Source organism: Neodiprion virginianus, chromosome 4 (assembly GCF_021901495.1).
Source record: "Neodiprion virginianus isolate iyNeoVirg1 chromosome 4, iyNeoVirg1.1, whole genome shotgun sequence".
Classification (NCBI taxonomy): domain Eukaryota; kingdom Metazoa; phylum Arthropoda; class Insecta; order Hymenoptera; family Diprionidae; genus Neodiprion; species Neodiprion virginianus.
This window is the reverse complement of record NC_060880.1, coordinates 13,116,441-13,131,678: the sequence shown is the minus strand read 5'-3', so window position 1 is coordinate 13,131,678 and position 15,238 is coordinate 13,116,441. Positions and strand designations below refer to the sequence as shown.

At 44.9% G+C, this 15,238-nt stretch overlaps 1 protein-coding gene across 1 annotated transcript; it reads right to left on the bottom strand.

The window, feature by feature from the left end:
• Nucleotides 1-3,243: 3,243 nt before the first annotated feature.
• Nucleotides 3,244-10,739, bottom strand: LOC124302827 (uncharacterized). Its single transcript, XM_046759394.1, has 5 exons — nt 10,079-10,739; nt 8,196-8,396; nt 7,654-8,151; nt 5,636-7,552; nt 3,244-5,549 (listed from the first exon to the last, which is right to left on the bottom strand). Exons 1-5 carry the CDS (start codon nt 10,737-10,739, stop codon nt 3,244-3,246), a joined length of 5,583 nt encoding a protein of 1,860 aa, XP_046615350.1.
• Nucleotides 10,740-15,238: the final 4,499 nt, after the last annotated feature.

The window sequence follows — 15,238 nt, the reverse complement described above, 5'->3', positions numbered from 1 at the left end:
TATTTTTTTACATGTTTTCTTAACCTATTCTTACCCTAATTCTTACTTCCTACCTTATCCTTACTTAATTTCTAATTGCCTGTGTCCTGTGCCATTGCCTTGCCATTCCCTTACTTTCCCTCTTATACTTTTCTTACTTTTTATCCTTATCTTTACTTAACCTTATCCTATTTTACCTTATTCTATTCCCTAATTCGTCCTTATCCTAATCGACTTCCATTTCCCATTCATCTCTCACTCTTTCATTCTCTTGTACATCCCTGATCCTTTCCAATTCTCTCATCCAGACTTCTCCCCCCCCCCCCCCCCCTCCTCACCTAACATCTCCCTCACCACCTCCTGCCAGCTTTCCTCCCTTCTATCCCAGCCTACGCACCTTTCCCATACGTGCTCCCATGTTTCCTCCTCCCCCACGCACACCCTACACCTTCTCTTTTCCTCTTCTTCCCAGTACCTTGCCTCCTTCATCTCGCTTCCTAACCTAAATCTTGCCACCCTTATCCACCTGCTTTCTCCCCATCCCTTTCCCAGATATCCTGGTATCCCTTCTCCTTTCACTAGCCTGTACCATCTGTTGTACCTCGATTCCCTTATTTTCTCCCACCTCTCTTTTCTCTGTTCTTCCCTCTCTCTCTCCTCTATTTCCCTAAACTCCATCTCGCCCCTCTCCCTTCTCGCGACTACCTCTCTACTCTCTGCTCCCCTTTCCGCAAATAAACTTTCCCTTTCTCTTTCCCACCTCGATCCCTGCCTCCCAGCTTCTGCCTTGTCCCTTATCTCTTCCCAGCATCTCCTAGCTAACTCGCTACCCTCCCCTCTCTCCAGCTTCCTTTCAAAATTCCATGCCCTTCTCCCTGCCCTAATCCTTAGTTTCTCCCTCTGTAGTTCCTCCCTTACTAGATATCCCGGTGTTCTCCCATCCACTCCTAATGTCCATCTCAAAAATCTATCCTGTACCGCCTCGACGGCCCTCTACTCCCTCCACCCCCATATCTCCGATGCATACTCTATTACCGTCCATACTAGCCTGTCAAATAATCAAATCCTTTTTTCCCAATCCCTCCCAAACCTTCTTTTTCCTATTCCCCATACCTGCCTCATTACTACCCCTGCCTTCCGTACTCTCTCTTTCACCTGTGCTTCCTGTCCCCCATTGCACTTTACTCTATACCCTAAATAGCTGAACTCTTTCACCTCCTCTATCCTTTTCCCTTTCCATCTCCAATCTATGTTTTTCCTTCTACCGCCTCCTTTCCTAAATCTCATAATCTTTGATTTCCCTACATTTACCGTCAGCCTTTTCCTATCCATATATCTTTCTAACTTCCTAATCATTACCTCCATTTCCTCTTCACTTTCCGCTAGTAACACTAAATCATCCGCATAAGCTAACGTGCATACCCTGCCGCCGGCTAACTCTACCCCCCCAACCCTTCTCCCTCTCCCCATTTCCTCTTCTAAGTCCGCCAGCAGCAGGTTGAACACATGCGGACTGAGCGGACATCCCTGCCTTATCCCCCTCGCCGTCCAAAACGCCTCTCCTAGCTTTCCCCCGCTCCTTACTCGACTCTTTGTTTCCTTGTAAATTTCCTCTATCCTTACCCTTAGCCCTTCCCTCACCCCTCTCCTTTCCATAGTCTCCCACAGCACCTTCTTGTTCACTGAATAAAAAGCAGCTTTCAGGTCCACAAAAAACGCCACCATCTTTCCCTTATCCTTTCCCACCTGCCTATTGATTAAATAATTAAGTGCATATATATTGTCAATGGTGCCCATGCCTTTTCTGAAACCCGTTTGGTTTTGTGGTATCAAGCCCTTTTCTTCTACCTCTCTTTCTAACCTATCCGCTAATGCCATCGCATACACCTTATATAGAGTTGGCATCAAAGTCACCCCCTTATACTCTTCTAGCCTTTTCCCCTCCCCCTTCTTAACTATCGGCGCTATCAATCCCTCCCTCCAATCCTCTGGCCAGCCCTCCCCCACCCAAACTCTGTTACATGTTTTCCATATCCACTGCTCCATTTCTTCCCCCCCATACCTCCATACCTCGCTAACTATTCCATCCCCCCCTGGTGCCTTTCCATCCCTCAGCTTTCCTATCACCTTTTAATCTCTTCCCTCTGCAGCTCCCCTTCCCCGTCCCCCTTCCTATTTACCGACTCCCCGCCTTCTGTTACCTTGCTTCTACCCCGCCTAATAATCCCATGAAATACTCCCTCCACTCCTGATCTCCTATTTCTTCATTCACCCTCTTCCACTTCTTTCTTTCCCTATTAACTATCTCCCATACCTTTCTGTCTTTGCTTCCGCTGCTTCTTTTATGAATCCCTCATTTTCTTTCTTTTTTCTCTTCTCGCATAGCCTATTATATTCCCTTCTTCCCTTTCTATACGCGTCCCCTTCCCCCTCCCCCTTTCTCCATTTCCTTAGACTCTGCCTAACTTCCGCTTTTTTTCGCCTACATTCCTCATCCCACCATCCTTTTTTCGCTTCCCTCCCCCTCCCTCCTACATCTAAGGCTCGTCTAAACTCCCTTATTCTTTTCTCTATCTCTTTCCCTACATCCACTTCTCCTATCCCCTCCCATTTGACTTCTGTTCTAAACCTCATCCTACCCTCCTCCGTCCAGTCTCCTCTACTAGTTCCCCCTACTCTTTTTCCCTTCCTTGTCCTAGCCACTGCCCCCCTCAACCACACTATTACCGGGTGATGATCCGACTCAACCCTATCCCCAATCTCTATCCTTTTGACCCTATCCCTCACCTCGATGTCTCCTATAGCGTAGTCTATCACTGTCACCCCTGCCCCTCCTACATACGTGAATTCTCCCTCCTCATCCCCCTCTATGTTCCCGTTCATTATTGCCCATTGTTTAGAGAAAAACTGCGAACTCTTAATTCGAGAATGACGCGAGAGAAAAGTGACGGGATGCTTGGGAATGTTGCAACAAATTATAACTGAATACTTGACACGTAAAATAATGCTTCATTTATTAATACATGTTCCTCGATTGAGATATAGGTTCGGACTAAACGTGGTCATCGCGACAGCTCCGTTGCTGGGCGAAGCACACGCAAACATATCGTAATAAACATGAGAATAGAAAAAGAAAAACAAAATAAGTGTGGTAGAATAGAATCGGCGAATTTTGGCGTTGAAGCGATACTTTGCCATAACATTCCGTCCGCCTTGACAAGCTTGAGGAAGATTGATAATGATGTAGAACAGGCAGAGTATCGATTAGTCCGCAGAAGTGTCCTTCGGTTTGTCAGTGTCAGGACTCTGTAGAAGGCATAGCTTGACGATTGGTCGTTTATACGTCGAATGCTGAGTACGGACACTCACAACGCGAACAAGATCATCTTTTCCAGGGTGCAGTTCGACGACTTGGCCAAGGGCCCATTTGATTGGTGGATATCGCTCGTCCTTGATGAGAACGAGAGAATTAATTTTCAATGCGTTCGTGCGGTAATGCCATTTTGCACGCAGTTGCATCTGTTGCAAATATTCCGAACTCCAACGGGACCAAAAATGCTCCAGCATTTGTCTCAACAACTGCCATCGGGATAACCGAGAGGTTGGAAGATGGCCGAGAGATGGTTCCGGAATGGCATTAAGAGCGGAACCGATCAGAAAATGTCCCGGAGTGAGCGCATAAAGGTCTGATGGGTCGTCTGAAAGTGCACATAGCGGGCGAGAGTTCAAAACTCCCTCTATCTGTGCGAGTAGCGTAGCGTACTCTTCGTACGAGAGTCGTGAGTCGCCAATGACTCTTTTGAGATGGAATTTCACGGATTTTACGGCGGCTTCCCACTTTCCCCCAAAATGAGGGGCAGAAGGGGGGTTGAATTTCCATAAAGTTCCATCGTTTGCTAGAGAGGTAGCGATAGTAGAGAATTCTTTGGACGTTGCCTGGAAGAGTCTTCGCAATTCCGCGTCTGCGCCGACGAGGTTTGTCTCGCAGTCACTCGTTAAGGTTTCGCAAATCCCTCGGCGGCTCGTAAACCTCTTATATGCTGCTATGAATCCCTCTGAGGAGTAATCTGTAGCCATTTCTAAATGAATTGCGGAAGTCGAGAAGCAAACAAAGACGACTATGTATCCTTTGTACGTTCTGGCACCGCGACCACGAAATGTCCGTAAGAAGATCGGACCGGCGTAATCAACTCCGGAGTTGATGAACGGGCGCACTTGACTGAATCGCGAGGGCGGTAATTGCCCCATCAGTTGATACCCGAGCATTGCGCGATTCCGTATACACGTAATGCATCGTCGTATGAAGCTACGGACTGGTACGCGGCCTCCAACTACCCAGTATTGGCTTCGGAGTGTGACGAGGGTAACTTGAGTACCCCCATGGAGAGTTTTTCGATGAGCTTGGTCTATGACAAGTGTAGTAAGGGAAGCTTCTTGCGGTAGTATTAATGGGTGCTTTTCGTCATAGTTGCATGGAGAGTTGTGAAGACGGCCGCCAACTCGCAGCAAACCGTTGGAGTCGACAAACGGGGCCAGTCGCAGAAGACGGTTGGATCGCGGAAGTTGTTTTTCTTCTGAGAGAAGTTGTATCTCTGCGTTAAAATACGCTGACTGGGTCGCCTTGACCCAAAAAAGACGCGCATGCTCAAGTTCGGCCGGCGTGAGAGGATTCTCTCTGCTGGGGGCGTCCTGCCTCTGTAGAAATTTTCGAAATGTTCGGAAACACCAAGCGGAAACGTGTAAGAGCTTTGTAAGGCTGGAATAGCGTTGTACGAGGTCCCATATGATGGTGCGATCGTCGGTGTTGACAATGTGTGCGTGTAATTTGCGGAGCTCAAGGGCGACGTCTGGATGGACTGGTGGATGCAATGAGGGCCACGATGATATATGCTGCGACAACCAAACGGGCCCATTCCACCAGAGGCTGTCTTCTTGTAACTGCCGCGGGCTAATGCCTCTTGACGCGCAATCGGCTGGATTTTCCTTGCCCGAGACATGGTGCCATTGAGATTGGTCAATTTCTCGAATTTCATTAACGCGGTTGCGGACATATTCCGTCCAACGAGACGGATCTCCACTGATGTAGGCCAGCGCAACGGTGGAATCCGTCCAGAGGTGAATCGTGGCGTTTTCGAGTTCGAGTACTTTTCGAAGGTGCGAGACGAGCCGAACTAGCAGCACGGCTGCAGATAGTTCCAGCCGCGGAATTGTAACTTTTTTTAACGGGGCTACCCTTGTTTTCGCCGCAACAAGTGATACTCGGATGTCGTTGCTTCCCGTAAGCAGGCGAAGAAAAACTACTGCACTCAAGGCACTTTGTGATGCGTCTGAAAAACCGTGCAGTTCGACGGACTGCGACGCTGCAAGGTTTGCTCGACTACCGAAATAACGTGGCACCGAGATAAGAGCAATATCCTTGAGTTCTTCTTCATAGATTCTCCAGCGAGTTGCAAGAATTTTGGGAAGCGGATCGTCCCAATTTAGACCAGCTGACCACAGCTCTTGAATGAAAATTTTTCCACGAACGACAACTGGGGCGATCCAACCGAGAGGGTCAAAGATCTGAGCAACTCGTGAGAGAACATTACGTTTAGTGGGTTGAGAGTGTTGTTGCTGACGAGGCGAGGAGAATTTGAAGGAATCGGAATTTGCATGCCATAGGAGCCCGAGCGCTCGCACTGGATTGTTATCTTCAATGGAAACGAGCTGCGATATGTCCCTCTTTTTTGCGGTATCTTTTCGAGTAATTCCTCGCAATTTGAGGTCCATTTTTGTAAGTTGAAGCAGCCACTGGCGAGGCACTCGTTGATTTGGCGAATTTTTTCTGTTGCTCCTTCAACGTCGTCGGCTCCTGATAGAACGTCGTCGACGTAGATTTCTCGTTCGATGATGTTCACTGCGAGGGAAAATCGGGATTTTTCGTCAGCTGCGAGCTGTCGGAGTACGCGTAAGGCCAGATACGGGGCGCTTTTAAGTCCATAAGTTACCGTGCACAGTTGATATGTTGATACAGGATCCTGTGGATTTTTTCTCCATAGAATTCGCTGCAGATCCCAGTCATCGGGATGTACTCCGATTTGACGGTACATCTTCTCGATGTCTGCTGTGAAAACATACGCGTATCGACGCCATCGAGTGATTACATCTGCGAGATCATTCTGAAGCTTGGCCCCAGCGTACTGTAAGCTGTTGATTGAGATTTTGCGTGTCGTAAGTGCAGATCCATTAAAAACGACTCGAATTTTCGTAGTTGTACTGTTGTCACGCACCACTGCATGATGCGGTAGATAAAAAACCCGTCCCGAAGCTTGGTACGGATTAGGCACTAGAGTCATGTGTCCAAGATTCTCGTACTCCGCGAGAAAGTCTGAATAGGCGGTTTTTCTTGCCGGATCTGCCTCGAATTGTTTTTCTTGACGCGATAACGCGAAGAGCGCAGATCTCCGAGAGTCCCCAGGATTGTCTGGGAGTTGTTTAAGAGGAATACGTACGATGTACCGGCCTTCCGGTGAACGAGAGTGAGTCTCGACAAAATGCTGCTCGCATTGCGAGTCTTCTTCGGAGAGTAAAGTTTCGCTATTTGAGGTTGTTTCTTCTTGCAGCCAGAAACGTTGAAGAAGGCTGAGGAGTTCATGATCTGCGGAACATTGAAATCCGTATGCTGACCCCCTTTTTTGAGGGGGGTCCTGTGACGGAATTGAACCCGATAGGATCCAGCCAAGGGCGGTTTGCTGAGCTATGGGGCTTTGTTGATCTCCTTTACGTAATCCTTCCTCGAGAATCACGCTATAGGCCTCTGCTCCAAGAAGAAGATCAATTGCTCGTGTTGAGGATGAGTCTGGATCGGCAAGTTCTAGATTTTCTAGATGAGGCCAGTTATTTTTGAGTACTCGACAAGGGGGAACGTAAGACGTCAGTTTTGCAAGTATGTATGCATTTACGGGAAGCGAAAACGTTCTGATGCGAGACTGGATATTGAGATTGACGAGTCCGCGCGCGTTGACGGTGCGCTTGCCACCGATTCCGCGTATAGGCAGCGAGGTATTCATTCTTGGCAATGCTAAGCGTTGGGCGAGTGATTCTGTGACGAATGACACCTCCGATGCTTGATCGAGTAACGCTCTAATTATGAGTTCTTCCCCGGTACGAGAGGTGACCTTCACGAGCGCGGTTGCAAGCAGTACCGGTTTGTATTGGATCGTACTTGTAAGTGCAACGTTTGTTGAGACGGAGGTGCTAGGCTGATCATCGCGACCCGGGATCGCCGCACCGTTAGTTTGTTTGCTAGGCTCAGGTGTTTCCGATGGCGACGTGGCGCTGGAACCGGGAGCTCGTTGCTCCACGGCTTTCGAACGATGTATCGTGGTGTGATGTGGGCCAGTGCACACTTGAACCGCTTTGCTGTCCGACAGTTTCTGAATTGGTGCGCCCCGAGACAATTGAAACACAGATTTCGCTGTACGAGAAGCTCGCGCCGCTGATCCGGTGTTTTGTTGCGATACTCGGGACACGTTGAAATATAATGCGACTTTGTGCATAAGGCACAATTTAGCCCTGAGGGTACGGCCGTGGACTGTTTTGATTCGTTCTCGTTCGCTCGGTTGATATTTGTTTGATGTACTTTCGCGCTGCGTTGAGGATTGGCTTTGGCGATTGGGTTAGAATGCGCCTTACGAGAGGTCGATACTCGATCGACGGCTTCCAGAGCACGTACACGGCTGAACAGGAATTGTTCGAGGTCATCGAATGACGCGGGGTCTGTTTGTGCTCCGATGTTAATTTCCCACGCCTTAAGTGACTCGAAGTCTAGTTTTCGCGCTGTCATGTACACGAGAATATGATCCCAATATTCAATTGGACTACCGAGGGATTTAAGCGCCCCGAGAGCGTCTTTCGTGTCGTTCAAAAGCTGCTTTAAGTCGACAGCTGACTCGTTATTTACACGGCGCGTCGAGAATAATATCGCGAGATAGGCGTCGATCAGAACGCGTTTATTTTGGTACCGATTAACAAGAGTTTCCCAGGCGCGCCCAAAGTTGTCCCCAGCGACGGAAATATTTTTTAAGAGCAAGGACGCGTCTCCTGTCAGGCTCATTTTTAAATACTGCAGTTTTTCCACATTGGAAATGTCCTGATTCTGACCGACCATTACTTGGAATAAATCGTGAAATTCTGTCCATTCATAAACGACCCGGAAAATTTCGGTAAATTTATACGCGGTAGTTGTCGGGAAGTAAGGGCATTCCCCGGCGCTCCGTCGTGAGCAAGGGGCTCCGGGCCTCTCCACGATTTGATAATCACGAGCATGTCTGCCTTATTAGTGAGAAATGCTTCCTCGCATGTAGCATAGAGATCATCTGAATAGTACGGAAGCTCTGCCCTTTTTTCGGGCTCGATCGTTGTCAGCTGTTCGTGAGCTGTTTGGAATTTTTTCCAATTGTTTTCAAGAGCCTCTATTCGTGTTTGACAGTGTATGGGTGTTCGCTTCTTCGATTCGAGCTTCTCGAGATTTATGACAGCTCGACTTATATACCCAAACAAATCGTGTTGTGTTGCGATTAGTGAACTCGCCGTGACGGGCATCGTTTTTGCTGGAATCTCTTTCGCGGAATGTTACCTTGACTGTAGTCTCGAGTGTTGACAGTGCCGAGAATCCGGCAGCGATGAGGTAGCACAAGTAACTATCACTAGAATATTCGTTACAGTTTTAATTTATACCACATTTTGCACTGTTCAATAGTTCAAACGTCCGATTCTGTTTCCTCTTTCCCGGTTTTCTCCGGCAGACACTGATTGGAGTATACAGACACGCGTAAAACGAAACGAACCAAAGACAAACGGGGAGGATTGAGTTCTTGGCGCTTACGATGCACTTCACTTTTCAGAACCGCGCCTTTTCCGCTGTTGCGATTTCTATGCGAGACCGAACCGAAAATGCAACCTTCCAAGACCCTTCCAATGCGCGCGCCCTCTCGAATCCGGCTCGAAGGACCAGAATATGTTTAGAGAAAAACTGCGAACTCTTAATTCGAGAATGACGCGAGGGAGAAGTGACGGGATGCTTGGGAATGTTGCAACAAATTATAACTGAATACTCGACACGTGAAATAATGCTTCATTTATTAATACATGTTCCTCGATTGAGATATAGGTTCGGACTAAACGTGGTCATCGCGACAGCTCCGTTGCTGGGCGAAGCACACGCAAACATATCGTAATAAACTTGAGGATAGAAAAAGAAAAACAAAATAAGTGTGGTAGAATAGAATCGGCGAATTTTGGCGTTGAAGCGATACTTTGCCATAACACCCATCCTGTCTCCTCTAAAAATTGCACCAGCTGCCTACCTTCCGAGTTTATTTTCCTGTCTTTTGATTTCCTACTCCTACTCTTCTCCTCTCCTTCTCCCCAGCATCCTCCCCCCTCCTGCCCTGTCCTGGCATTAAAATCACCCCCCACTAACACTTTTACCCCTCCCTCTATCTCGTCTGCCCGCTCCTTCAATTCCCCTATCTTCTCTTTTAGGTCCCCATTTACGTATATTCCTACTACTACCCATTTCCCCCCCCCCCTACACTTATTTTCCTTGCTATCATGCTCTCTTTTACCTCTTCCCTCCCTCCCTTCCCACTTACTATCTCCCTTCTTACCCCTGACAGCATTCCGCCTATTGCTCTTCCCTTCCTATTTTTTCGAACCGCATACTGCACTTCCCATTTATACCCTACTGGCAACTTATTTCTAATCCTTTCCCACCCCTTCTTTTCTATCCATTTCTCCATTAGAAATATTACATCCCACTCCCCTAGCCTCCTCCAGAAATCTTCATCCTTTCTCGCGAGCCCCGCCACATTCCAAAAAGCTACTTTCCACCCCTCCCTTCTGTCTCGCCTACTCCCCTCTCTCTCCTCCTTATCTCCCTCCCCACCTGCCTCTGTCCCCCCCACTACCCATTCCCCCGACTGCCTTTCCCTACGTACCCTTCCCTGTGCTTCTATACTTCCCTCTTGTCTTTCCTTGCTTGCTGACCTTTCCCTAACGCTTTCCCCTACTTTTCCCCTCCCCTCCCTTTGCCCCCCTTCCCACGCTCTCCCTGTACCGTCCCTAAGCAGCTCTCCTATCTCATCCCACTTCCACATTTTCCCTTCTATCCAGATCTTTGCATACCCTATTCTTACTCTGTTTCCCCTTCTCTCCTCAATAGCTGCTATCTCCCTCAACTTCCATTTCATTCTTCTCTCTGCCCAGGTGAGATCCTCGCCTATTCTCTCCTCCCTCCCTTTGAGTAGGCTTTTTCTTCCCATTACCTGCCTCTTTTGCTCCCTATTTCCTAGTCTTGCTATCCATATCCCCTTTTCTCCCCCCTTTTTCGCGCCTACCTCCCACATATCCTTTACCTCGACCTCTACCCCTATCAGCTGCAAAATCTTTTTCAACTCTTCCTTTTCTCTTCCCTTCTCAAGTCTCGCTCCTCTCACTACTATATTTCCCCTTCTTTTTTCCCTTTCTTTCCTCTCTATGGCCCACTCCATCTCTTTTAATCTATCTATTGTTACCTGCGCCACTTCCGCATTCCCCTGTACCTGCCTTTCTCCCCCTCCTTCTGCACTCTTCTTTTCTAATTCTATCAGCCTCTTCTTTACCCTTTCCATCTCCCCTCCTCTCCGCTCTTCTACCTCTTCTAGTCTTTTACCTAGATCCCTTATCATTTCCTTCATCTCCCCCCTCTCTACTTCCCAATGCTCTTCCCTTCTAGTCATTTCGCCTTTAATCTTTTACGTTTCTTCCCTGATCCCCCTTTCCTGCCCTTTGACCTCCTCTATACCTATCTTTAGCTCTTCTCTAATCAACCTTAGCATATCTTGTATACCCCCTCCCTCTGCCTTCCCTTCCTCCCCTGTCTTACCCTCCGGCGACCGGTGCACTTTCCTACTTTTCCCAAATACACTTTCTCTTTCCTGCAACTCGTCTACCTCCTCCTCCCCTTTTTCCCCTTCCTCCTCCCGCTTTCTCTTCCATAAGTCTAGCACCGTCGCCGTCGATCCCAGGCTATGCCTCCTATCCCTCCCTAACGCTGCTACTGCCCCCGGCCTACCTTTCTTTTTCTCCTCCTCTTCCCTGTTCGCCCCTTCTTTTTGGCCACCCGCATACTCTTTCTCTCCTTCACCGCTCCCTACCTTATCTATCCGCCGCCTACCTGTCTACTCTATCCCCCTTCTTACTCCCTAGGTGTCACTGCCTATTCCTATCTTATCCGAATCGTTGCCGTCCGCCTGCTCTTTCTGCCTAACCTCAAAACTCTCCCCCTTCTTTCTTTTTCACCCACCCTTCCCTTCTATCCCTGCCTCCCTATTCCCTTCACCCGACCTCCCGTCTATGTCTTCCCCGCTCCTTCTCTGCCCTATCTCCTTTTCTCCTCACCTTTGCTATCCTGCTAAATTCTCGCCTTTTCACTCGCACTCTTTCGCACACCTGTCACTCACATTCAAAACGGAAACGGAAGTCCATATAATTTGTACTACAATTTGTGAAAAAATTAACCAGCGAATTTTGTTCTCAATTCTGATAATGATGCAGAAAAATTTATGAAAATTAAAACGAAACTGATAATATTCGATTGAATTTCAATTATTTTTTATGAAGAACGTCGTTTTTTCGAATAATTAATCAGCAACTTTCGACTTTGATTTTGACAAGGAAACCCTATAATATATTCGTCCAGAATCCGGAATCAACTTGTAGTCCCGTTATGTTGTTTATTTCCGGACGTAAGCAGCGAAATTATTATTGTAATTATCTTTGTGACGACTGACGATATTTTGACACAGCACTAGTCAGATAAAGTGAAATTTGTGAATATCTTCAGCATTTCGGTATCAACAATGCAAGTACGTTTCACTCCGAACGACGTATCGTACAAGAGAATAACATATAGTTATACTACTTTGTATCAGGCAACGTTCACGGAGTAGACTTCCCACTGGCAAGCCGTTTTACTTTTCAAATACATAAACAATATGTGGCATAATAAAAAAAACAAAGTACGAAATTAATTCGTTTACGAAAAAATCAGATCCTCATACTGAATACAGATAACGTGCCAAGATAATAAAGATTCCACAAATTAAAATTGTTTCAATACAAAACGTACCGTACAGTAATTATTTTGTCTTTACAGTGAATTAAAATTGAGTCGAAGCACAATGGGAATTTGATGAATTATTCTTATGTCACAGCATAATGATGACCGCGACACGCGCTCGTAGAAAAATTAACAATGCTCCAGATAGTCCAGTCATTATAGGCATAAAACCGACCGAACCCACGAATAATTATTTAGTGAATTTTTTTTTCACAGCTGTCTCGGGGGGGTCACTGGGAGTGTAAATTCGAAATGGCGACCAAATCATGCTTATGCGTATATTCGAAAAATGGTTTTTTAGGTCAAGATGGTTTTTCTTGAATAACTCAGCCGGTTTTGATTTTAAAGAAAAACAATTACAACAAAAGCTGTATAAATTTTTATTCTCTACAAGTTTAGATTTCACAGTTTTTCTTCTAGGATTAAGATTTTTGGAATTAAACCTGAAAAAAGTAACAAATTCGAAATATTTCCATTATCTCGTTTATTTTCAACTTAATGGCATAAATGAATACCAACAAACTTGTTGAGAATCAAGTTCTGAACAATTTCGGTTCCCACCTTTTTTTCCAAAAACCAATATTTTCGGAATTTAACCCGAAAAGGAAGGATTCTTCGTCAACTCGGCTACTTTTTTTTCGACCATCTCAGATCTGCCCCATAATTGGTTGCATCAAAGTACGACTAAAAGGTACTCTGTGTGAATTTTTTTAGATTTTTTAATTAATTATTTGAGAAATTGCCGTTTTTTTCAAATGAATATACACTACCGTTCATAAGTATGGAAACACTCGCCCCAGAGTGTTCTCATTGTACTCATGATGCTCATTGTATTTCTACGAAAATGTATACCGATAAGGAGTGGGGAGGGACTTCCAGCATTTTCATAGTGTAGAAAAAAAATGTAAAAAACAAATCGTCTTGTTTACTTTTGCTTCGAAAGAGTGGCGTTCGAAAGATCGTCGATTTGTTGACATTTGTTTCGAACGTCGTTTTGTTATACATTTTTTAAAATATTGAGTAATCAAATTGTATACGTATTTCAAATTTTTTTTCTCTGTTCTCTTCATATATAATCATTTTAATTTTTCGTTAGGAGTGTAGAGAACATAAGAATTGCTGAATGCTTCGTTGCGAATACTACAATCTTATCGGAGCCTAGATTCGAATGCTCGGAGAGTTCAATTATTATAATCGTACGGTAATTTTTTTTTCCGATAATTGGAGAAATTTACACCTGTTGACATATACCCTAAGTACGATGCAAATATGCGAGAAATTTCAAATCTTGCGGAAAATAAATATTACGACTGTTATTATTTCATCATATAAACCATAAAAAGTCAGTTGGGACGAAATTTAGGTTCTTGAGTCAGAAAAATCATTCTGACAAAAAGTGACCGCGTATTTTCCAAAACAATGAAAGCTTTTTCGAAGTGATATGTGAGCATAAAAAGTCAAAACCTATTTCTACGATTTTTTTTCCGGAAGCGCCGAGTCATTCAATTTTGTTGCAAAATGAGCGCGCAGTAAACTTGAAGAATTAATATCTCATCTCCGGTTCTATTTGACGAAGAAAAATTATTCACAGCACATTCGCGAGCAGAGAGGATAAGCTTTCGTAAAAACTTTGGTTTATCCGTAAACATTGAACAGTGTAATTGTTATTAACGAACGAATTGTTTAATGGTACCATTTTTTGGCGAGACTTCTACCCTTTTATACATTAAATGAAAAATCTTTCCCATTACAAATAATCCGTCGGGTTTGACGAGGAATTTCCCATTCATATTCATTCCGAATGACCTACATTAGATATCTGCTATCGGTAGTAAAATATTGAACACGGTGAAATTTAGAGTGATTCGTAAAAAATGAATATCTTAATTTCAAAAAAATTATCTCAACTTTTCGGATTATTCAAGATGATCAAAATTTTGAATGACGCTATTCCATTTCATCAGATTCGACCATTCACTTTCAACATTTTTGGGTATAGTGAGATGGCGCCGACACATGGTTGTAAGAAAACAGAAAAGGACCCATGTACGAGTATTTGTATGAGTCTTTATATGATAGGGAAGGGAGGGCTTGAATTGTGTGCCAAAGTATATTTTTATCGACAAGTACTAATCATGTTATGGATTCTGCGTTGAAAAGGCGAAACAACCAAATGAGCACGCTTATATTGTACAGGATAATCCATCGTAACCGTTGGACGGTCGCAATGTCACATGCAGATCGACATGCCGCGAGGATATCTTCATGGAGTGGTGAACTATGTTCAAATTACATTACTTCGCAAAGGATGTTAAAAACTCCCATCAACCGGGAGAAGGAACTGTTTCGCACAACCCGCAGCTTCATAGTTACCTCGAATCTCGGATACTATTTCCTTGTATTTAATATTTCAGAGGGTATAAAAATAATCCTCAACGTCGATGTCAACAATTGTTTTATACATCCATACTAACATCAATAAAGTGTTACAATATTATAAATAATCATTTTTTGAAACCCTTTTCATTAGTAAAATAGCTTCGAACACAAAATTATTTCATTATTGTCAGTAGAGTTGTGTGTAACAAGCGATGTACAATTTCAGAATGAATCCGATACAGTAATACCCCGAAGTTATGCTATGGGTCGTTCCGGCATTAACGGCGTAAGTCGCAAAAAACGCAAGTCGGGGTGCACGTTTTATACAACTGTATAATGTATATATATATATATATGTCGGAGAAGAATAAAGAGGATGCATCATCAAGTGAATTCGGAACTTGAACTTTGAATGAGTCCGCCGTATCAAGCATCAAGCGTTATTCAACATGCTTTGAATATAGAACAAAGAAATGGTTTGTTTAGAAAAACGCTTGGATGAAATCGACAGTCACGGAAAAGCATTGCGCTTTTTACAATGAGAAATCCACAAAATGGAAATCCTACACCCTCTCCGCCTTTCCGAGGCTTCACCCCGACATATACATATATGTATAAATACTCACCATAGATAATCATGTATGTACCTCACAGAAAACCTCTGAAGAAGAGTGAGAAATACTCTTTATTTTCGAAATACAAAATGTTCGAGCACAGTCGTCTGACGACATAAAGTTT

Coding starts and splice junctions, on each gene's coding strand:
- LOC124302827 (XM_046759394.1), bottom strand. CDS start 10,739: ATGACTAGAAGGGAAGAGCATTGGGAAGTAGAGAGGGGGGAGATGAAG. Junction 7,553..7,653: donor CGATCGAGTATCGACCTCTC/GTAAGGCGCATT, acceptor GAATCAAAACAG/TCCACGGCCGTACCCTCAGG. Junction 5,550..5,635: donor CGAGCGCTCGGGCTCCTATG/GCATGCAAATTC, acceptor TTCTCTCACGAG/TTGCTCAGATCTTTGACCCT.